This window comes from Girardinichthys multiradiatus, chromosome 19, assembly GCF_021462225.1.
Source record: "Girardinichthys multiradiatus isolate DD_20200921_A chromosome 19, DD_fGirMul_XY1, whole genome shotgun sequence".
NCBI lineage: Eukaryota > Metazoa > Chordata > Actinopteri > Cyprinodontiformes > Goodeidae > Girardinichthys > Girardinichthys multiradiatus.
In genome coordinates, this window is record NC_061811.1 from 8,233,694 (window position 1) to 8,258,570 (window position 24,877).

General features: G+C 39.8%; 1 protein-coding gene across 8 annotated transcripts in view; it reads left to right on the forward strand.

Moving 5' to 3' along the window:
• Positions 1-24,877, forward strand: part of eml1 (EMAP like 1) — a 70,381-nt gene that overhangs the window by 24,520 nt on the left and 20,984 nt on the right. For 4 of the 8 annotated variants that reach the window (XM_047345188.1, XM_047345184.1, XM_047345185.1 and 1 more), the window contains exons 2-5: positions 17,172-17,354; positions 17,599-17,652; positions 21,409-21,547; positions 23,150-23,164. In XM_047345188.1, the coding sequence (XP_047201144.1) occupies positions 17,172-17,354; positions 17,599-17,652; positions 21,409-21,547; positions 23,150-23,164 (391 nt within the window). The remainder of the gene's footprint in view (positions 1-17,171; positions 17,355-17,598; positions 17,653-21,408; positions 21,548-23,149; positions 23,165-24,877) is intronic. The other 4 variants (XM_047345190.1, XM_047345191.1, XM_047345186.1 and 1 more) reach the window with 3 other exon arrangements.

Below are 24,877 nucleotides of genomic sequence, written 5' to 3' on the forward strand. Positions count from 1 at the left end.
TCATTTTTGTCAAAATGTGTTAAAATGCTGTCACTATTTGTGACTTTTATCATTTTAAAAGCAGGCCAATATCAAACTTTCTTATGAAAAAATTATAACTTCTAAAAATACCTTTGTGAAATTCATACGTTGTAGTACTTCTTGTGCCACTCAGCTGTGATCGTGTTTGGTTGTCTTAAATAAATGGAAAATAGCATTTCTGTGCACATGAAAAGCTGCCAAGAATACTCTATTCCTGCACACTGTTCGTTTCTTGTCTTTATCTCCACTGACACACATTCTGGCAGCCTCATCTTGTGACCTACTAAAACAATCAGGCATGTGAAACAGCAGTGTTTAAATTCCTGTGCTAAATATATATACTCTGTCCCTGCTTGTGCAACTAGAGCTTCTGGAGCTGAGCATTTAGGTTATGTGCAGTATCTGTGCTGGAGAATTAGCATAAATGTGTGTATCTGCATGCTGAGGATCATTATGCGCATGTGTGCATATCATCACAAGGTCGGGGGATGAGACACACAGGCAGCACGAGACCTTGGACAGTTTTTCACAGATGCTTAAAAATACCTCAGAACTAGAAAGAACGGAAAGTGGAATGCTTTAACAAAGTGCTGTGATTCTAACTGTGCTCAGCAGAGCGTGGAGTGTTACCTGTGGGGGAAGGCCACTGGAAATAAATCAAACGGGTCAGCAGAACCCACAAGAGATGCCATTATTTTTAGCTTCTACTTGATCAAGGAAATGTGAAATTTGTTCATGAACAGTTACATCAGTATATTAAGCAGCACGGTGCAGATATTAAGAGTGCTGTAAAAACTTATTTGCCGCCATACAGATTGCTTTTGTTTTTTGTGACACCTACAGATCGCAAAGCAAATTTTGACACCTGAGAGATAAACTCAGTAAATACAAAATGAAGTTTTTAAATGATGATCTGTGGTTGTGTCACCTTTGGCAGCAACAACTGCCAATTAGCGTTTGCAATAACGTGGAAATGAGTCTTTGACATCACTGTGGAGGACGTTTGGGCCATTGTCCTGTGCAGAATTGTTTTAATTCAGCCACATTGGAGGCCTTTCCAGCAGGAAGGGCCTATTTAAGGTCATGCCACAGCATCTCAATTAAATGTCAAAAGCATTCACAACATCACACCGAAACCTGGATTTTGTTTGTCTGTTTTAGTTTTATGCCAGATGTGGCAGAGTGCACATCTACAAAAAATTAAAAGGTTGTCTCGTCAGTCCTTAAAATATTGTTCCTAGAATTCATAGGGATTACCATTATGTCAAGAGGCCTTTGTGTTATTTTTGGTCAGCATTGGTTCTGGCTTTCTGCTATCTCTTAGCCTATGACTGTGGAGGACCAATCTTGCCATAATTAAAAATAAATACATAAATAAATCAATCAATAAAATACTGACCAAAAACTAGCTGGAAATATAAAATAGTGCTAATTTAATGTTTAAGTTCTTGTAGTATGTTCCCCTGGTTAAATTGTGAAAACAGTCCAAAATATAAGCATGACATCAAAGCATGTCCGTAAATGTGACTTCCTGTTAGTACTTCGGCAAACTGAAGTATTCTCTCAGTTAGAGTCAACAGGATTCAGAAAACTATCCCGACTAACAGCGCTATCTACCACCAAATCCACAGCACTCCTGACATCTTTAGCAACAACATGACAGAAGTTAGCCGTTTCTGCTAGTTCCGTTTCAAAACCAGGCAGCCATGATGAGACTTAGCAGCTACTTCCTAGAGGCCTGACCTCAGCCAATAAGGGAAAAGCTGAGGCAGTGATGCTGTTCCAAAGGCCGCTCCCTCTGTCTCAGTCCCGACCCGTTCATATTTACATTTCCATTTGCATGTTGAGGAGGAAAAGACAATACAGAGAGTTATGTAAAAAATAGGGAAATAAATGGGCTCAGGAAAATCTGTTGGGTAAAAATATCCAACAGGGATATATTAGAGGGAAAAATATATCAGTGCCTGAGATATAAAAAGCCAGTAAAATAATTAGAAAAATAATATAATTTTAAGGAAAAAGAAATAACAGAGGTAGGAAAAATATAACAGCAATTGTCTTAAATAAACAAAGGAAAATAATGAGTTCAAGCCAAAAATATAGGATTTGAAAATTAGTGGTTTAAATAAAAATAGTGGATTACTATAAATGTATAAATGATTGAATAAATCTCTTCTTTTTATTACTTTGTTGCATTTAATGGTGCACTAATTTATATTTCTAGCTACGTTTTGGCCCAGTAAGTATTTTATCGACTCATCTATTTATTTCTGTATTTATTCTTAATTATGGCAGGATTGGTCCTCCATATTTTACAGTTGTCAGACAGCTTCAATTTAAGTGAATTCTTAATTTTATAGGTCTAGCAAAAATCAGACCCGGTGTGGCTGGAAAAACCGAACTTTACTTTCCCCAAAAAGGTGCTTAATGACAGTTAATTTGTGATTTAATAAGGGAGCAATGGGTTTTTCACATAATGCCAGGCTGGTTTGGAAAATCATAATGTGAAAACTCCATTATGTATTTATCCAGCTTCTATTTGACTGATACTAGAATTAGTTTGATGATATTAACATCTTGGTGCGACAAAACAGCAAAAACAGAAAAGACCTGTAAGGGGAAAACACTTTTCACAGCCTTGTTTGTGTCAAGCCATGTGCAAATGGAAATCTGTCCTTTAATTTCTGCATTAATCCTTGTAGAATCAATTAAGGATTAATTTATTACCCTTGGCAAGGTGATTGTCAGCTGGACTGTGTCAGCAAATCAGTTCCAGTGATGCCTATGTCATTAATTTGTTTGCTCATTTCCAAACCGTGGCTGGTGGTGATGCTAACAAATAAAACATAATCTCTTGGTGTCTGCCCCTAATTGGTCTCTTACACCTGTAATGGAGGAAGGAAGAGGAGAGCCCAATCTTTCTGTTAGTGAGTGTGCATCCCCCCACTGCATGCACTCAGCCGGCCATTAACAGATGGGCAGAGGAAAAGCGGAGGACCTCATTAGAGATTCCATCAAAAATTGATTCTTTAGACCACAGGTGCAGAGACGAGAGGAAGGATGATCTTTGCAGTTTTTTTTTTTGGTTTGCTTTAAACTGACATGTCAGATTTTTAACTATTCCCCATCTCCCTATAAATGTTTAAGATATTCAGTTATGCATCATTGTTTTGTCTGTTAATTTTATATTTGTTGAATTTAGAAACCAAAGTTTGTACCTGATATCTTCTGTGATTAAGCCCTGTTGAGCTTTAATAGAGTTACTCCTAAAGAAAGGAGTTTTCTAACTAAAATCAAAATAATCTGAGAAGGGAAAGAAACAGGGAGGATAAATTTACCAAAACCCATCAACTTTCACCACCAGAACCACTGGTAAAGAAAGATTTTAGCACCTTATTGTGGTCCGAAATCAGTCTGTTGTCTCACCCATGGAACCACCTGGTCATGTGAACCACATGACCAGGTGAACTACACCCCCGTCCCTCGACTGAGTTAATATGGAAAAGTTATTATGTGACGCTGAACATACATCTGAGGTGGATGTAGGTAAACTGGAACCTTCAAAGCTTTACAAACAAGACAAAATGTGACAAAATGTATCTCCAAACAGTGATTAGGTCTTTCTTCTGACCCAGCCTCTTCCTTGAGGGTCAGGAGCTCACCGGGAGCCTAAGCTTTTGGGGAGAAAATGTCACAAGGGTCTAATCAACCAATCAGAGGGTGACTTGGGCGTGATGTGAGAGATTCATTACTTATATAGTTAATCTCATATATTTGACCACATTCTTTGGTTGCCCTGTTTAGAAACCAAAATGTCAAATATCTCCTGACTGTTTTCATTACTATTTTTCTGAAACACAGAATCATTCCATTGAGAAAAAATCTGTTCATACTTGAGGCTTAACACAATCGCTAATCAACATTTAGCATTTAGGGCTTTTGAATTAAATGAAATAAGCATTTATATGAACTAAACAAAAGCTTTGATTTGTCTCATTGTAGGAGGAACTTTGTATGTCTGTTGGGGGCTTCCATATAAAATAGAGAGTACAACAATAATGTTGTGTTCTTTATAGTTTGGAGATTCTGGGACACCACCTGTGGCAATTAGAGGTCATTTCGAGTAGATCTAAAAGGAATGTGTAGAAAAGCAGTTCATGACCTTGATAATATTGTAATAAAAGTATTTACTGTTTACTTACCCGTAATCCCCTAGAAAAAGAAATAAAAATCTTTTAGAACTTAAACAAGTGCTCACACCAAAAATACTGTAAAAGATCCAGAACACAGCACAAACCATCTTTTGTTCTTGTAGCACAAAGCACCTCTGCCATGTTTATCCGTCACATCAGTTTGGAGAGTTTCTGGGTTAGGTCTGAGGATGTTGGCTGAATTTGTTATTTGGTGCAATGAGTGTTAAAAAGAGTTATCAGAGAAAAGTAGCATACTAAAATGCATGTTGTGTAATGTGACGCGGACAGCTATAGCCCACTGTGCTACAAGCACCAAACATAGGTTAATGACACTAATCAAGAGCTTCAGGGTTCTATCTAATAGAAAATGTATTCAATGAGTTGGAATGTAGAAACAGGCTGGGTATTTAAATGCAAAGCAGAATACTAGAGAAAAAATAAATAAAGATCCATTGAGTCTACTGAGAACTGTGCCTGTGAAGTCCAAATTAAATCCCTGTATGTTCTCTGCACTGCAGTTGGCAGGGATACGACTGGCTGGTATTTATTCTGTTTCTGTGAGACTATTTTTACTTCATGGAAATCAGGTTTTCTGTACCAGCACTGTTTCTGAATGCAACATCAGCACAGCACAAGCAAATGCACACTATCACTTACACTGGATGGAACAAGTGTCCCGCCTCCTGTTCCTTCCTGCTTGTTTGTTACTGAGGACAAAGGCCTGTTTAAAGTGAGGAAAGGTTGAGACTGAGAGCGAAGCTTGTGTCAGAGTCTGGATCTGCTGCCAACCATGACTCAGTACATCTGTGGTTTGTTTACTCCTTAAAGTCTCACTAATGAAGAGGATTTCTGGGTCCAGCTGTTTAACACGGTTTTGTTTTTCAGAAGGTGGCAGGAACTTTATGTAAAGATGATAATTATTGGTGTTTTTGGAGGTCTGCTAAGTCATTCAGAAAACTGAGGATCATTGTGGGTGTTGTTGGGTTTTAGGTATTTTGATAGGTAATAAAGAGACTAAATAAGAGGGATTGAACTCCTGTCTCCTTTTCCAGCTCTGTCCATGCTCTGAAAAACAAATATCCTTCCATCGCCTACAAGTTCATAGTTGGGGGGCAGGCTGGCTGGTGCCTATCGTCAGCTGTCATTGAACGAGATGCGGGGCCCTGGATAAGCAGTCGGTCCATCACAAGGCAACACAGAGAGAAACGGGAGAAACAACCATGCACACATACACAAACACACACACTCAAGAGACCGATTAGCCTAACAGTTATGTTTTTGAACTGTTACTGAGATTCAAACCCAGAAACTTAGCAACAGTGCAACCAACTGTGCCACAGTGCCGCCCTGGAGAACAACTAGGTAAAGATTTTAACATAAAGTATGTTTATTCCTTACTTTGACTTTGGTAAGCACCTGCTGAAGCTCATAACCTATACTGCTAAACGTATTGGGTCACGCCACCAAATCAGTGAATCCTCCAATCACTCCCATGGCTGCAGATGTATAAAGTTTGGTGTGGAGAAACTTGAATGGCCTGCACAGAGTCCTGATCTCAACCTTTTTCAACACCTTTGTGATGAATTAGAGTAGAGATTCTGGTTTTCTTAAACTAGAATCCTAAAAACTTAATCCTAAACACAATTCCACACTCCTAAACCTTATAGAAGATGTTTACAGAACAGCTAAAGTTGTTGTTGCTGGCAACGGTGGCTCCATCAACAAATTGGACCTTATGGATTAGAAATAGGATGTCATCAAAGTTCATGTATGTGTAAAAGTAAACAGACAAACACGTTTGGCAATATAGTGTCTTATATTTACCGTGGATGTACACTCACTGGCAACTTTCACTTTGCTAGTACCAGATTGGATCCCCTTTGTCCTTTACAATGACCTTGATTCTTCATGGCATAGATTCAACAAGATGTGTGGGATGTTCCTTTGGGATTTTCCATCTATATTGACTTAATAGCATCATGCCGTTGGAGCAGATTTTTTAGCTGAACGTCCATAATGAAAATCTCCCATTGCACTACATCTCAGCAATATTGGATCGGGATGTGGGGGCTACAGAGACCAATGGAGTGCAGTGTATTGATTGTCATGTTCAAGAAACTCGTTTGAGATGATTTGAGCTTTGTGAGAAGGTGCATTATCCTGCTTAAAGTAGCCATTAGAAGATGGGAACACTGTGGTCGTTAAGGGGAAGACATGTCAGCAACAATGCTCAGGAAGGCTGTGGTGGTTAAATGGTGTTTAGATTAGTACCAAAATTTCCCAAGAAAATATTCTCACACTATTAAACCACCACCAGCTGCCTGAACAATTGATATGTTGTTTACACCAAATTCTGACCCAACCATCTGAATGTTGCTGCTGAAATTACAAGTAATGTTTTTTCTAATCTGTCATTGTCCCATTTTGGTGAGTTTGTTCACATTTTAGTGCCAATTTCCTTTTCTTAGCTGACAGGAGTGGAACCCAGCTTGGTCTTCTGCTGTTGTAGCTCATCTGCTTCACGGTCCAACATTTAATGTCTTCATAGATGGTATTCTTCTTACCTTTATTGTAATGAGTGGTCATTTGAAGTACTGTTGTCTTTCTATCGTCCTGAAACAGTTTGGCCATTCCCTGCAGATCAGCAGTTTCTAAATTAAACTGACCCATCTGGCACCAACAATCATGTTCAAACTGACTTAAATCCCATTTCTTTCCCATTCTGATGCTCAAGTGGGACTGCAGCAACATTGTGATTGCTTTGCCAACCTCCCAGTTTGTTGACGACCACATTCCCTGCAGAGGATGACATTATTTCTTATTTCCACCTTCTCTGAGCTGAAGGTTTACACAACAGAGGAGCTCAGCTTTGTAAAAAGTGCAGCTGAGCATAAGTGTGATGAGATGGCATCACAACCACTGAGGCCCTGAATCTCTGAGCTGCATTCAGTCATAGTTCTGTCTTCTGCTCCATTTCAGCATCCTTAATTTGCTTAATTTGCTTCTTTGTTGCATCTGGTCACATTTGTCCTTCCAATTGAAATATGGCCAGGGAAAATAAATGTTGCATGACTTACAGACTTCCTTCCATCTTACATCGTTTAAGACAAAATGTTAAATTTTCTAAAAATGAGGGCAGATGGTCCTCCATTTGTAATTTGTAGATTACTTTAATTATTTGCAAAACTATCAGGCACCCATCACAGGAAGAGATGATAAATTATAGTAATAAAGTAAAATCAGCCAAACACCAGTTTGCTCGTGCTCCTTCGTTGCTTTCAGGAAAACGTGAATATTTCATGCTAAATGCATGTCATAAATAGCACTGTTCTTTGAGAGTTGGATGTTTTCTGTATTGGTAGATACCTAAACCATCATACTTCATTTAAATGTGGCCTAGTGCTATTTTTAGTTGGCAGTGCAGTTTGAAGCGCTTGTGCAAATCTTTACAAAATTAGTCTGTTAATTCCATAGTGGCACACTAATATGACCATTTTTCTCACATAGATATATTACTTTCGTTTAAACCATTAGGGACATTTTCTTAAAATAGAATTGCAAATGTAGGCAGAGAAAATAAAAATCTACGAAGCTAAGCTCTGACTTTAGGGATCACTAACATTCAGCGAGATCTGCTCCACATATCCTTCATAATCCCTCTGCCACGCCATGAGCACTTCCTCTTTGGCAGAAGAGTGTGTGTTGGACAGGGTGTTGGGATAACGGTGTATATATTATGTGTTCCTGAGTTTAGAATGAGGTATTCTGCATTAGCGAGTCATGTCTTTGTCCTTTTTTCCTTCTTTTTTGCCAATTATTTCTGACTTTGCGGCTCTGTTTTTTTTTTTTTCCATCTTCAGCAGTTTTAATCACTTTCACTGTATCTGCTGAGGTTTCTTAAAACTGCAGTACTGAACAATAAAACATGTTTGAACCCTTTTCACCCTGATTCTAAACATCTCTAACATAACAGAGAGATAACACCGGTCCTCTGATCTTTACTTCCTTCAATAGGTTTGACTAGGCCATAGATGAAGCCTTATTTTATTTCTCTGAAACTAGCAGATTCCTTGGCTGTAAATATCATGCTAAATAATTCCTGTGTCATTTCATCTTCAGATTCTTATTAGAAATGTCTTGGTACATTTTTGGAATCATCCTTTGTTCATGTAGGAACATGATGGATAAGTGCACTGATTACTATTTCCATTGAAAAACTGTACCTGCTAATTCCAGGTCTTTCTTAACTTTATGATCTGTATGAGTGGTCCTTGGCTCTGGGGAGCGGGTCCAGTCTGCAAGCCAAGCGGAGGAGACGCAAGCGATGCAGGAGTGGAAGGGAGAGACACAGTCAGGTTTACAGCTTAATTTAGCAGCGTCACCAACTCCGTCATCCATTCCCGCCCCCATTGGAGAGTGTGAGAGGCAGACGGGTCTTGACAGACTGTGCTGTCCCCGGGCCTTCCTACTGGGTCACTCAGAAGTTAAAAATACACATGGAACCATTACCACCACTACAACAATAAGGTTGTGAAGGTCATAAAATTCATGAGATTTTTCTGGTGCAATGCCTAATGATTATTATTTTTATATAGCGTCAGCTAGGATTAAACCGGTTGCTATTAATTTGCATTGATAGGGGGTAGGATTATTTTCTAAATACTGACAGATTTTAGCTGGTTGTTTAGCTTTCTGTTCCTTTTTGCACCTCATTTTACTCACTCATTTAATGCTTATTCCCTGTGGCATTAAACTTTATTACTCTTAATGTATTTTTTTGTATGTGTGGAATACTTTGGTTGTTGCTGAATTTTATTACCCCCATTTGAAATATATTTACTTATAAAAGGCATTTGTTTAACACTTTTTCTCCGCGCACTATAAAGGTAAAATAAAATTCTTACATATGAAACACCATATCTCTAGTTGACTACCTTTCCTAAAGACACAAACCTTCCCTGTTTCATGTCTTCTTTCCCTGTTTGATGATGCATTTTGCGTAAATAGTTACACATTAGCTGCAGATTATATATTTTTTTAAATCACTGTTTTGGTGTTCTTCACTGTCTTCATTGTCATGTTGAGAGGATTACGGTGGGGGAGATGTCTTTTGTTTGACCTGAGTTTGACTTCAGGAAGGATGTGGCTGATAGGTGGATCGAGGTTTAACCCTAGGTCCCTCGTGGGGAGTGTTTCGCCTCTTATCATCTCCCCTTTGACTCCTTGCTGACCCTTGTACATGCAGAGTTTCCTTTTTCAGTGTTCCTCCTGTTGGTGATGCTGTTTTGACATTAAAGCCCCCCCTCTGTGCTGCCTGTTTTTCCTCTTAAATCCCCCCTTAGGTCTTGTATGTGAGGATTTACTTCTCTGCTATCCAAAGAGCCTTCAGAGGCAGGTTGTAATCAGGCACCTGTTTCCTTTATCTGAACGGTTAATTAGCTACAACGACATCAGCAGATCACCTGCTGCTGACTGCAGGTGACACATGGGATGGATCTGCTATTCCTCCTTCAGTTCATCTCTATTGATGACTGTGACCCAACTGAAAGCAGACCGGTTTTCTTAGTGAATAATACGAAATAGAAGTTGTCATCATATAAAACAAAGGTAACATTCATTGAGTGTCCTGCAACGTTTAGATGTGCATCTACTTCAACACACCTGAGTCAGACAATTAGGCCAATACCACAACTCTTTAAATCAGGGGTGTCCAACTCCAGGGCCAATGTCCTTCATGTTTTAGACGTGTTCTTGTTCCAACACACCTGATTCAAATGGCCTAATTAGCTCCTCGGAATGGCACCGACATTGGCAGGAACGTGCCAACGACCCATTCGATAGGTTCAGGTTTGCTAATACAGAGAAACATTTAAAACATGCACAACACTTTGGACTCCCTTGCTGCAGATGTTGATCTAGGTGCATTGGGCCAGTGTCCTGCAACACCTTAAACCTGCAGGACGATATCCCCTGGGGACTGCAGTTTAAGAACCCCGATTCAGTTATTAACGCTGTAACTGGCTTGGTTACTTTTAATGAAAATTATTATGTGATCACACTATGCAGCCTCTCGATATGAATGCTTACTCCATGGTGTTTAGCACTCTAAAAATTCCGACAAAAACTACAAAGTAATCTCTAATTCCCATCAAATGTAGTACAATGGCTAATTTGTATTTTCCTTTTTTTGCCCCAATATATCAGTTTATCCATATTTTGTCCATATTTAGCTTTATGCTATAATGTAATCATCGGGCTTGTCTAGTAGGTCCAGAGATTTTCCAGACGTGGTGACATCACCCAGCCATGCTTTGGAAAATAAACAGAAGTGTGTTGTGACAGGCTGTTTCCTGTAGCCATTTTGACTTTTATCATCTTTTTGTTTTTGCAAATGCGTGTTGTGGCTTTTTTTAAAACCTCATACAACCAGGTCATTTTATCCCTGGTGCAGCGTCTCTGCTCTGCTGGAGCAAAGAAAGCAAACATTAATCTGTCTCTTTGTCGGTGGGTAATTGGCATGTTCAACAATAACCATCTGTGTGCAACACATTGTAAGCAGCTGGAGTCACAATGTTCTTGGAATGACTTAGACATGTGTTTTTTAAATTCCTGAAGAGCTTCTGGATATAATCGTACAGTGCAGTGAAAGGTATATGCATCCTCACAGATTTCTGCTGTTTTTGCTTTTTTTGTCTTACTTAAGTGATTTTATTATTAGACTAAGATTACTTGATTAAACACATTATTTAACATTTAATTAAAAAAGATATCTAAAACAACTTGACCCTAAATTAATTGTGGCCTCTAAACCCAATATCTGGTCTTTTATATCACTATGGAGAAATGTTGGACCACATTTTCTTTGCAGAATTGTTTTAATTCAGCCACATTTGAGGGTTTTTAAGCACACACTACCTGTTTTAGGTCATATCACAACATCTCATTCTAAGTCCTGACTTTGACTAGGCCTCTCCAAAGCCTTCATTTAGTATTTTTGAGCCAATCAGTGGTGAACTTCCTGGTGCGCTTCGGATCATTGCCCTGCTGCAGAACCTAAATGTGCTTGAGCTTGAGGTCACAAACTGTTGACAGAACATGCTTCAGGAATTTTTTCAACTTTTATTGCAAATCATCCATGTCCTGAAGGAACAAAGCAGTCCAGACCTTCACGTTATCCCCTCTATGTTTGACTCACAGTATGATGTTCTTTTTCTGAAATGCTGTTTTACACCAGATGTAAAGCACACCTTCCAAAGAAAATCAGAAAGTTTTGGGGATCATCTAGATGTTTTTTGGCAAACGCAAGATGGGCCTTTTGTGTTCTTTTTGGTCAGCACTGGTTTTGTTGTTGTAACGCTCTCATGGAGGCTATTTTTGCCCAGTCCCTTTCTTACAGTTGGATCATGAACGCTGACCTTAACTTAAACATATGAGGCCTGCAAGTGTTTTGGATTGTTTTGTGACCTCCTGGTGAGTTGTAGATTCACTCTTGGAGTAATTTTTGTATGCCGGCCACTCCTGGGATGGTTCATCACTGTTCCATGTTTTCTCCATTTGTGGATAATGGCTCTCACTGTGGTTCACTGAAGACCCAAAACCCTAGAGGTGGCTTTGTAACAATTTCATGACTGGTAGATGTCAAATACTTTGTTTCTCATCTGTTCTTGAATTTCTTCAGATAGTGGCATGACGTTTTGTTTTATGAGACCTTTTAGCCCACTTCATGTTGTCAGATGGGTTCTATTTAAGTGGTTTCTTGATTCTAAAGGTTTGGCAGTAATCAGGTCTGGGTGTGAGTGGAAAATGTAACTCAGCTTTTGTGGTTTTATCGCAGTCATCCCATGATTTAAGAAGGGGGACGTGTTTTACATAGGGTCAAATTGGGTTGGATAGCTTTTTATCCTTAATAAATAAAATTTTAATTTCAAAGCTGTTTTCAATCAAGATATATTTATCCGATGTTGAAATTTCTTTGATGTTCTGAAACGTGTGACAAAAATGCATTTTCACAACCCTGCACTTATTATAATGAGGAACAATCATGTGTTCTCGCTGCAGTGTTCATCAATAGTCAGTTAATCAGGTGGAGTTAAAGGTTTCATTTCGAGCAGGAAAATTAACTGCTGAGTCTTTTTGTATTTACCCTTCACTGAGCCCCCCATGGCTGAAGTGATGGAGATGCAGTCAAGCTTGCAGTCGTCTGCCTGAATCTCATCGTCTTCCAGGGGAAGGTAATGGGGAACAACATGCCCAGATGCATTATGGTGAGCAGAGATTGTTGAGCTCAGATTTGTGACCCCTCCTCATATTGGTCCAGTAATGAAACGAGGACCGAGGAGAAAAGTTGGAAGGAGAACCAATAGAGATGATGTGATTTAAGCTGATGGCTGACAGGTGTGAAGACCCCACTGGAGATTGTTAGTGGGCAGTTATCAACTCTCCCACAGATGGAATGGGCACAATGGTGTCCGAGACTTCACAGTGTGATGGATGTGATGGTGAATAAAGATTGACATCTCAGTGATGTGAATCTGTGGGCAGAAGTATGTGAGGGTGTTATTAGTAAGAACAGACATTGAGCTGAATCCTCAGAGTTTGTGTGACACACGTTTCTCTGGAGAAACATAAACTTCTCTGACCTTCTCTGACTCTGGCTGGAAGCAGGTCGACAGACAGAGGATGTTAGCACAGAGCTGTAACACCCAGTCATTGTATTGCATTGACACCGTCATTGTATCTGTGTTCAGAACAGACTCACAACACATTCTCAACAGACAAGCAAAGCTTTATCTAAAGAAATTCACATCCTGACAGACATTCACATCTAAATATGAGGGAGGATTGTCTTAGAGAGATACTTACAGGTCAGAAAAATGTCTTTTCTTTCTGTATTTGGCTGAGATGACAGTGATGCTGGCAACATCTATCTTGAAAAAAAATGTGTAAATTAATCGTTGCTCACTGTTGATAATGCACGAGTTTGTGCATTAGCAGATATAAATCAGTTCTACTTCTCCAGATTTGCCATTTTTTTATAGGAGTTTTAATTAGTAAAATAAATAAATTTACAGGTCTAACAAGAAATTATTTTGTCAATTTTTCTTACTTTGGGTCAGAAGCCCCTTCCAGAGCGTAGCTCCACAATAAACATGTTCTGGCAAATAACATTTTCAGAGTTCATTTCCAGCTGTCTTTATTGCAGCTGTTATTGGTTTATTAGAAGTGACTGATCTGAGTCTCAAACACAACAATCTTTTGAACAGTCCATTTCAAAAATTTGTCGTCTCTTGAGTTAACTAAAAAACAAATTGTTTCAAATGCAGAATGTGCAAACAAAGGTATGGACAATATAAATGTGCCACATATACTGTATGTTCTTCCAGTGATTGGTGGGCGATGAGCTCATATGAAACTGAGTCCCAAAATCAAATTTTGTCTTAGGTCACATTTAACCATGGGGTTAAATGTGACTTAAGTTGTGACTCTACTTGGGGTTGGATGTGAAGGTGTCTCTTTCGGTGGAAGACACACACGGTTTCTCTCTCTCCCTCCCTCCCTACTGATCCCTGCTTCTGCTTTTCTCTGTATTTTCCTCAGAGCATTTCCTCCAAACTTGTAAATTATAGATTTGGTCAGCTGGTCTCTCAATGTAATTGATTGAATGTTTTCGATGGGAAGACAGGATAAAGGAGACCCTCTTGTCCAGACAGGACATTCTTCTCTGGAAACACAATGGATTATTGGCAGCAGTGGAAAATTGTGTGCCTGACTACGATGTCGGTTGAGGACGTAGAAAATGTGTACATATTTGGACTTTTGATAACAGGATTTCTGCTTTTTGGAGTTGGCGGTTACCTGGCTTATCGAGTGATTCTCAAAACATGGGCGGCTGTTCAAAGCGTTCCAAAGCTGCCTGCGATGTTAGACGGAGTCTGTAGAGCGATCAACACTCAGACTGAAATGTTAAGAGAGCAGAATCGCAAGCTGGACACGATTCTTGAACAGAATCGCAGCCTGGCAGCGGTTGGATTCAGAGGTTAAAGGATATAATCTTGGAGAAGTTGTACGCTCGAGATCTGCGGAAAGTACCAGAAATTTGGCTATTTGGATTCGCAATTGAGACATACCAGTAAAACTCTTAAGGTAGTTGGAAATTCACAACTGCCTGAACCACAATATTTATTGTTTTTCTAAATCTGGCGCCCCAATGTGGCCTTGGCAACTTCTGCTAACTGGCTATTGACAAAATATCTCCTGAATGTTATATAAACACGACGCTCTTCCCCAGCACTCCCCTACCAGCTGTGTGCTGATAGGACTATGCGGCCAATTGATGAAACTTCCACCTCTCTTCTCAAGGACAATGGCGCTTCTATCAGTGTTGACAGTCTAATTCTTGCAAACACACTCAGACTTATATATATTCGCACCCTCAAGATTCCACCGTACCCTTGCTAAATGTGTGTGTTGCTTACCCCTGCTGAGGTTTTTTGTACTATTTCAGACTCTATTCTGCTAAGAATAGTCTGAAATATGATTTTTTTTTTCCTCCTATCTTACTTTACCTAAATGTGTGATTTCATTACTTTTCATAGATTTTCAGATTTCTCAGAAGGATTACCAGCAAAAGCCAAATATTATTAGTATATGAAAATTTTACTAAAGCTGTTTTTACACCAATGACCAGATTTCATACCTGCTTGTGTTTTTGTTACATTACCTGGTCTAGTCCTTTTTGTGTCTCCCTGCACCCCAAGCCCACACCTGTTCTGTGTTTTCCCCTGATTGTCTTGTCACGTTTCTCATTGGTTCCCCCTGCTGTTCAGTTTTTGTATTTAAGCTCATTTGATTCCGTTGTTCCCCGCTAGTTCCTTATGTTATGTGTATGTGCGTTTTCTGCTGCGTGCTTGCTACCCTGTCTGTGTCCTGCCATGGAAAATAAAGACTTGTCTTACCATCAAACCTGGAGCTTCAGGAGTTCTTCCCCACATTTTGGTCCATCAAAAACCCACTTTATGACAGAAGGAACCAGCCAACAGGACCAAGCGGGAGGAATGGTGAGAGAATTCAAGAGGGGTGAGATTCTGGCCAAATTATTTTCTCACCTGGTAACCTCTCTCAGCTCACCATGGAGAAGGCTGGAAATTTCTGGCAACCTTGAAGACTGGCTTGTGGCGAGGAGGGATTTTTTTCCAGATCCTCGGATTCACCACGCCACTGAGGCCGCTTCAACGAGGAGGCCTCCTGCCCCCTCCTCCGCTCGCCTCTCCACTGAAGCTGGAGACGGCTTTCTAGCTCATGGTTTAGCTCCATCTCCGCTGCTTCCGACTCCTAATCCTGTTCCTGGTCCAGTTCCAGAGGGGTTCTTGGATGAACTGCCTCCACACCCCGATCCTGTTCCTGGTTCTGTCCCGGAGGGGTCCCAAGTTGAGCCGCCCTCACACTTTGTTCCTGTCTGTGAGGGGTTCATGGATGAACCACCTCCACACCCCGATCCTGTTTTTGGTCCTGTTCCGGAGGGGTTCTTGGATGAACCGCCTCCACTCCCTGCTCCTGTTCCCTGTTGTCAAGACCACCTAACCTAAGACTAAGACTAGACCAAGACTGAAGTAGTTGAGACAGAGTGGTAGGCTATGACCAATAACAAACCAACACAAAAAGCAATTAAAAGAGTATTGCTGTAATCATAATAATGTAATTGCTGCTACAGACGTTTAAAGATATCTGCTTGTGGCATTTTATCAGCAAGCTAACTATATCAGTGCTTTGTTCTGCACAGGTGTGCCTAACTTCAGTTTGGTGGACTGCTACATCTCTCAGGTGAACCCAGACATGTCCATTTAATCTGACAAGTTGGTAACAAGTTAACCAGACCAACCAGACAACTCTGGAGGCAAAGGATTGAACTCACCAAACCTATTTGCACTGGACAATGTTTCTCCCTCTTGTCTTCTCATCTTCTCATTTTTGACTCGTAGGGGCACAGGTGCCATGTTGAAATTTTTAGAGCAAAAATCTATATCTAGTTTCACAATAAGTTGTAGTGAGGAGGATGTTGCAGCTGTGGTCTTGAATGGTCTGAAGAAGAAAATCCAGCATTTCCAAGACCGAGACAAGCCTTAGTAAAAATATGGAAGAGATCCAGTGTAAACCAAGACTTTGAAAATGTGGGAACTAACACCAGTCTTAACATCTTATTAAAGCTCTTCAAATGCCTACAAAGGAGGGGACGAGGGCATCCCTCTAATATAATAACAGAGAAAACACTAAATCTTTTTTCCATTCATCGAAAAAACATTTCAAAAGAAATATTTGTATTAATAGTATTTTTCAAAATGGGTGTTAGGGTTATGATACTCTATGGCTTTTTAAATTTATTTTAGTACTATAGAAACTTATTTTATGCAAGAGAATATCCTGATCGAGTTTTTGTTGGGGATGTAGTCTTTTAAGATGCTTTCATGAACCCTCAGGAGCTCATCGTGCCACTTTGCTTTCTGCTGTGGTTGATTGTTTGAAGATGCTACTTATGCAGGTCAAGAGTCTTTTTCGTAATGTTGTCAGGCGGCGGGGGTCTAACTCATGAATAATGCATCAGACTGTTTTTACAAATCTGCAGGGGAAACACAGCCGTGATTAATATGAATATTTCATCAACCTACTGTGACATCAAAGTGGTCATGGAGGGGACCCGGCATAAGTGTGTGCGCATGTTTTATCATTAATGAAGTGGACCCTGGTGGCCGGTGCTTGGCCTCAATCTGTGTGTCAGCTGGAGACAAAATAATAATCTGTTCAGCTTGATGAGAGACCAGATCTGTGATTAACCCCCCCCCCTTCAGTCTGGTTTTCTCTGTCCATCCCTTTGTAAGACAAAGTTAATCAGTTAAATTTGTCATTTTTAAGAAGTTAACTTATCACCCACTGATCTGACGTGAGCTCCCTATGTCTCCTCAGATGACAGTGCATCAGCAACCAGCAGCATGGAGGTGACAGACCGCATCGCCTCCCTGGAGCAGAGGGTCCAGATGCAGGAGGATGAGATTCAGCTGCTCAAGTCTGCTCTGGCTGATGTGGTTCGTAGGTTAAACCTGTCGGAGGAGCAGCAGGCCACGGGGTCCCGCAGAGGACCCACCAAAGGTAACACAGAACCAGAACCTTCATTTTTATCACTGCTTTTCTTGTTTTTTTCCCGCATGATTAGCAGTTTTTTGGGGGGAATTTACAATAGATTCTTGGTTAGATTTTGTTTGTCGAGCTTTATCCTTGAATTTCTTTTCTAATTTGTTCCTCCTCTGACCAGTTGTCAATCTCTTTTCCGTCCTGTCCTCCCTCCTCCATGACTGTGTTGTCTTGTTAAATGCGTTGTGCATTGCTCATATAGACCCCACTAAGATGAGAAAATCTCCATCAGCAGACAGCAGTTTTGGCAAGTCAGGTAGGCCGACTGTGTAGTTTGTCTGCACTCACCTGGCCTGTTGTGCACATTTCAGTCGTTGTCTGCACTGTTGGGATCTTTATGGTAACATTTCACCTCGATATCCAGTTAACCATGCAGCACACTGCACAATGTACAGATATGAAGACGTACATATAGACAGATTTAATGGAAGGAGATTTTGATTCAGTTTAACATCTAGAGCAGCGTAGGTTAGTGAGTAAGGACAACTCCAGAGGGATTTCTTTAGAATGCACAAAGTGTAATATTCGCAAACCTTTGAAAATGTTTCATATGTGAATGCAACTTTTATTTATTATAAAGTTAAGCAGGCTGAGACAAAAGTTATTCAGTCAATAAATCATTTTGCTCATAATAAGGAAACAAATAGAATGTTCATATATTGATGCCTAATAGTTTTTTATTTGTATCTGGAAGGAAACTGATTTATTTGCACTTAAACAACAAAAAATAACATTAATATACTACTTTTAAGATCTAAACAAAAAAGTGCTTTCTATCTGAGGAAAAAGTTAGGACACCCTAGTCTTTCCCCCTTTGGTTGGAATAACTTCAGTGAGACGCTTCTTGCAGCCATCTGCCATCTCTGACGGTCTGACGAAGGCTTGTCCCACTCCTCACTTTCAGCTGTGAGATGTTTGAGGGGTTTCTTCCATGTGCAGCACATGAGAGACTGATTTAAGTCATTCCACAGTGTCTCCATGAGATCAAGATCTGGGCTTTAACTAGGCCCAGGACTTTCAATTTCTCAATTCTAAGCCAGTCCTTGGTGAATTTACTGGTACTTAATGTTTTGGATCATGTCATGTTGCAGACCCTAGTTGTATGATTCTAAATAGTGAGTTGGTCAGGTCCTGCTGCAGCAACATTTATGGTAATGATGTCCCCTGCTCCCGGTGTCCAAAGCATTTACTTTTGACTTCTCTGTCCAGAGAACATTACTGATGTCCTGGTCTTCTCTACATTCTCTCTAGCCAGATATGGGCAGATGTTTTCAGTGTCCTCCACCTGTTGACTACTAGAGTAAAATGGCTGATTTCAAATTTTTTTGAAACTTCTTTAAACCTTTTACAAGACTCATGAGCTGCTACCATCTTCTTTCTGAAGGCCTCATACGGCTCTTTGGTTCTCATCATGGTGCTAACTCTCACTTCAACAGTCAGGAGACCCACATTAAATATCTGAGGTTAAAACAGGTAAACAAGTTTCAGATTGCTGAGTTGGATTAGGATTAGCCTTAACCCTAACCTTATCCCTATTCTCATCATGTGGACTTGATATTATATGCCTGTGTGTAAATTCAGTTATTTTAAGTCAGATTAATGTGAGCGGGTCCTAATTTATTCTTCACCAGCAAATGCATTTTTAAAATTAAAGTTTTAGAATTTTTTTCCTTTCATTTTATTGGGTTGGTTATACAACTTATTTTTCAGTATTAATATTTTTATTAAATATCCATATGTCCAAATATGTTAGAAAAGCGCACAGGCTGTTTTAGGGTGTCCTATATTTTTCACATGATTATAACCATAGCTTCACCTGTGAGTTAGCAAACCCTGCTGCTGCTGTTGATGTTTGACCTTTTGCATGTTTATATAAAAGGGAGCAGCAGAATCATTTAAGCTTCACAGGTGATCTGCCTCCCACTCCACAGAACATGTTAAAGTTACATTTAAAATCTGGGCAGTCTACCTAGGCTGCTTTATTTTGCATGCTGCTACTGCTGATGTCTGTCTGCCTGCATGCCATCTGCTTCTTTCCAGCCCCTCTGCACCCACTTGTGGGCTCAAAGGTCAGAGGTGACCCTGAACATTTTTCTCTGACCTTTGAGGCATGTTTCCCAACATGTTCAGGGAGTGATGAGATTGCACACCCTGGAAAATTACAATAGTGATTGCATCTATGACTCTCACTGCATTACCCATTCTCACTGTGGTTGTGGGGCAACGACTCACATCAGGTAATGACTGTCTTAAATGAAATTCAGGACCTGTTTACTGCAAGTCAGACCCTCTTATTTTACCATCCTCATCGGATTTGTCCTCACCACCTTATATCCTGCAGCTAAATTCCTTTTACATGTGTTTCACAGTTTCTGTATGAGATGAACGGTCTCATTTTTGTGCCTCTGTTTCTTAACAGCTCTGCATGTGTCTGTGAAATGGTTTGTTCACCACACAGAAATTGAAGGTTTCATGTGAATCTTGCTACACTCGATGGATTTTATTGTGTAAAATGTGTGTTTGAGTGGTGGAGCAGAAACCGATCAGAGCTCTGGGCTGTTGCCAGTTTAGTCACTGCAGTCATACAGTGTTTCATTATGGAGGATGACTCGGACCTTGAGTTGTTCTTTCTGCTGTAGTATCAGCTGCAGAGATCCAGCGGACTGCATCCCTCTGCTGAAGCAAAGGCAGCTTAACAAACATGCACTTATTCAAGTCATGGACCCAACTATTTGTCATCTTTAACCTGACAGCAACATTAGAAATCTTAGCTTGTTCCTGCAGCATAATGGCTACTCAAGAGATCAAGTGGGAAGGCCTGAGTGAGTGTGCATGCATGCGTGGTGTGTTGGACTGAATGTGTGTCTCTGCTGGAGGAAACTGCATGTATTAAATATTTATTACTGCAGATAAAGCAAAAATATTCACACCCTTTAAAATTTTTCGCATTTTGCCACTTCATCACACACATAATGTATTTTATTGGGATTTTAAATAATACACCAACATTATGTGCTGCATAATTGTGAAGTAGAAGGAAAGGGATACATAGATTTTTTCCAAGGGGTGTGGAAACTTTTGCACGTGTACATGTTTCTGGATTTTTTTGGGTTGTGACTCCATCAATTTATCTGTAAAACTGATTCATAAAAAATATTATTAAAATAGGACAAACTATTGGGTTAAATAATGCTGTTACTGAGGAACTTGCACACATCTACATTATATCTGACCACACATTAAATAGTGAGGATAGCATAGGTGAGGTTTAAGGCTGTAAAAGGGGTTGTACAAATACAGCTTAGTGACGAATATAAGCACTTTCATCTCAGTTTTGGATTTTATCCATATAATTCTGTAGGAATACTTGGTGCAACAGAATGTTAAATTTGTATTTTCATCGGGATTATAACCCAAAAACAGATGTTTCACCCTTTAAACTGTTATTACACATTCAGAAGCACACTGTAATACTGATACTGAAAGTTGAAGTCCTGGAAAAGAAAGAAGCACTCACTTATTGCTTAAATATTCAGTCATAAAAATAAAATTCAGCATGCTTCCAAAAGTATTCTCTCACCCATCCAAATCATTGAATTCAAAATGATTAAAATCAGGCACCCAGACCTGCAGACTGCTGCCACACACAAGGAGCTCAACCCGACAGAACCTTTTTGGGATGAATTAAAGCAGAGACTGTGAGCCTGGCCTTCTCGTCCAACATTAGTGTCTGGCCTCACAAATGCTGTTCTGCAAGAATGATCAAAAATGTCCATAAAAACACTCTTAAACTTTGCAGAAAGCCTTCCCACTAGAGTTATTGCTTCAACTTTGCAACATAACATTAAACCATGTGAATTGAGAATGAGACGTCACTCAAGTTCTGATGTTTGAAGACGGACAGGAAAGTCTGGGTGGTGTACAATGTGTTGTGTGGTACAAATAGCTGTTTCTAACATCGCCGCTGCAGCTGACATTCATAATTGTCCTGCTGTCATCGTTTGTCTTCCAGCCAGGCCGATGATCGCCACTCTGCCGTTACGGCCCACGGTCAACAACGGGACCGTCCTGCCAAAGAAAGGCAGCAGCACTCTACCCTCCCCAGCTGGATCTGGGTCCAGGAAGGACGCCGGTCCTGCAGTCAATAAGAGGTTAGGAAAGGAGACGAAGCCTATCTAAATTACTGTTTAGTAGATTTTTTTGTTTAGGAGTTGTTGTTTTTTTTTTTTTTTACCACTGTTGAATTTATTTTGTAGTTTTTTCATTAAAGATTCAGCTTTTTACTGAGATGATAGACTTTATGATGGGCACCAAATTCAGTAGTTTTTGTGGTGTTGGATTGTAGATCTCCTAGGTCTCGTTAATACTGTTGGAAAGGTTCAGTCCACACAGCCATGTTGCCTTGTCTCTGTACCATTTGAACCCTCACACTTGAGGCTTTCTATCAGCCAAATTCACTGACAGTTAACAGAAAAGGCTTCTTTGTCACCGCCATGTGTGTGTGCACGTGGAGACCAAGTTATAAATTAGGTCTGCCAGGGGAACAATAGCCTTTTCCCACTCCTGACATTAACATAATCAGACGAGGGCTGCAGACAGCAGGGGCCTGCTCAGTCCAAACAGATGTCACAGCTTTAATGTTGGTGTGTGTTTGTGCTTTAGTGATGCTTGCGAAAACTGAGAGGAAAACTTTTTAAACTCTTACTGAGTCTCACTGGAGAGGACGGTTTTAATTAATCTGATTTACTGAACATTTGTCAGTAAATCAGTGCATTTAGTTCGAGTCATTGAGTTACAGTAAACAAGGTTTCAGGCACACAGTCAATCTGAATATCATCGAAATGTTTAATTCAGTTCTAAACGTCAAACTAATAAATTAATTACACAAAGAGATATACTTCAGGGGTTAATTTCTGTTATTTCTTACTATTCTGATAAAAAAAACCAAATTAATATTCTCAAAAAAATTAGAATAATCATTAGACCAATAAAAATTATTTTAATACAGAAATGTGGGCTTGCAGAAAGGTACAAATGAAATGAAAATATGCTCTAAACTGAGAGTGGGAGTTTGAACCACGGAGCAATAGTTCAGTCCTTTTTCTCTTGCTTCTGACGCTGACTGTGGTTCAGGGGTATAATAACACAAAGAATGTGACAGTTATAGCCCATATCTTGAACACCTCTGTGTTTGGTTCATGAACCTCTGACTCTAGCTGCAGTCCAATCCCAAACTCGTGAATGGGCTTTGCTCTACTATCTTTTCAGGTTTCTACTACACTTTTAACTTTCCTTTAACATCCTTGGATATAGCCCTCTGAACTGCCAGTTGCTTACGCATGACCTTTTGCAGCTTGCTGTCCATGTCCAGGTCATCGAAGACAGTCTGCTGGATAACTGTCCCAAGTGTGGGCAATAACATGACCATAACAGGATGTTTCTGTATTAAAAATATTTTTTTATTGCTTTTATGCAATTTTCGAATTTTTTTGCAGAGTAAACCTGGGGTTTTTATCAGATGTACACCATACTCATCAAAATTACAAGAAATAAACACTTAAGATATATCACTCTGTGTTTAATAAATCTATATGAATTGGACTTTTCTTTACAGTTTTCCCCTGTCTTCATGCATTGTGTCTCCTCTAGCCTGTCTCTGATAACATCTCCTGTTTCTATCTCATGTTTTGTCTGCCTTCCATGTGATTTCCGGTCAGTCTCTTCATGTTGACCTCTTTGTCTCTTCCCACCAGAATTTGGTCCCTCAGGTGAGAGTTGACCAACATTTATAGCAGCTAACATCACTGCCCATTAAAACAATGGCTACACTTCATCTACAGCCATTTTTACCCACCTTAAAACAGAAATATCAGCTTTTATTTTAACTTTCTCCCATTGCCTCTCTCATTGGTCACTCTTCTTTTTGTTTGAATCTTGCGATTGATGTTTGTCCTGTAATCATCACACATCAACACACAACTTCGTCGCAGTCTTATTAACCGCTGACAAACACACAGCAGCCTTTAAAGCCCAATTAGGGCGGTGTGATTCCTCACGGGAAAAACAGAGCAAACAGTTGTTCCTCTCTGCTGCTCTGTCCTCCCCTCTGCACAGTTTGTGCAGAGGGGATGACAACCAGTCTGAACAGACCTCTGTCCCATCGGCCAGATTAGATGACCAGCAAGCCTGCTGGCTGGTCGGCTGCTGATGGAGCTCTTTCTTTGTTTTGGAAAAAAGGCCGGCTGCCCTCATGCAGATTTGAACAACTCTGTACGGTGACTGTAGATGTCCACACAGCAGAGAAAACAGAGGAAGAGAGGGAGGAAACAACATGTTACTATTTTAAACAGAGAGTCACAGGATGTGATGCTGTGATTAGGTGGAGAAATACAATCTTATCATTTTACACTTTAGCAATTTGCTAAAAAAAAAAAAAAAAAACTTTTTATTTGCCGGGTAATTTGCAGCTTGTTGCTTTGGAAGGCAGTTAAGTGTATTTAATTTATTGTGTTGCCTATACTGTTCTACAGGTTTTTTGGACAGGATCAGCAGGCCTTCAAAACATCAGACTGTAAATCAGTCTGTAAACCACAAGGAAATCGAAGATAAAAGGTGCCTTCTCTGTCAAAGTAGGAGGTGTTAGTTCCTCCCAATCCAAACAGAAGCTGTAATTTTACCAACAGATTGATCTGAAATAAGAATAGAATAGAACAGAATCTCACCTTACTCTTTCTCTCAATTTCCTAAAGATTTTAAAGTCTGTGTAACTAGTTTAAACTAAATAGTAAATAAACTGCTTTTAGTGAGTCCTTTTCATGTTTTGTTAAAATCCCAAAATGCTTCCCATACATCCCTGAAGCATCTAGTTTATATAATTTAATTTAACAGGCTCCAAAATGTTTGTTCCTTTCATGCACCCTCTGATGATTTTCCTGGAGGCAAAGATCGAAATGTTGTACCTGAACGCTGAGATGAAACCACCAACCTTCTTCCTCACTGAAGACAGCTCTTCCTCCTTCTGAACAGGAGGAGGAACTAATAATTTAATTTAAAGTAACATAGAGTTATAACACTAACTAATTACTAACAACTGAACTAGCAACAGATGAAATGTCTGAATCAATTACATTAGGTCACATTTCAAACACAAACTTCAATGTATTTTATTGGGATTTCATGAGGTTTGTTAAAGAACATCAGTGAACAAACAGCATCATGAAGACCAAGGAACCCAGCAGACAGGTCAGGGAGAAGGTTGTGGAGAAGTTTAAAGCAGAGTTGGTTTATAAAACAATATCCCACGCTTTGAACATCTCACAGAGCTCTTTTCATCAATCATCTGAACATGCAAAGAGGATGGACCAACTACAAACCCTCAAAGATGTGGAAATACACCTAAACTGGCAAGGAGAGCATTACCCAGAGAAGAGGCCAATGGTAATTCTGGAGGAAATGCAGAAATACACAGAAAAGCAGGAGAA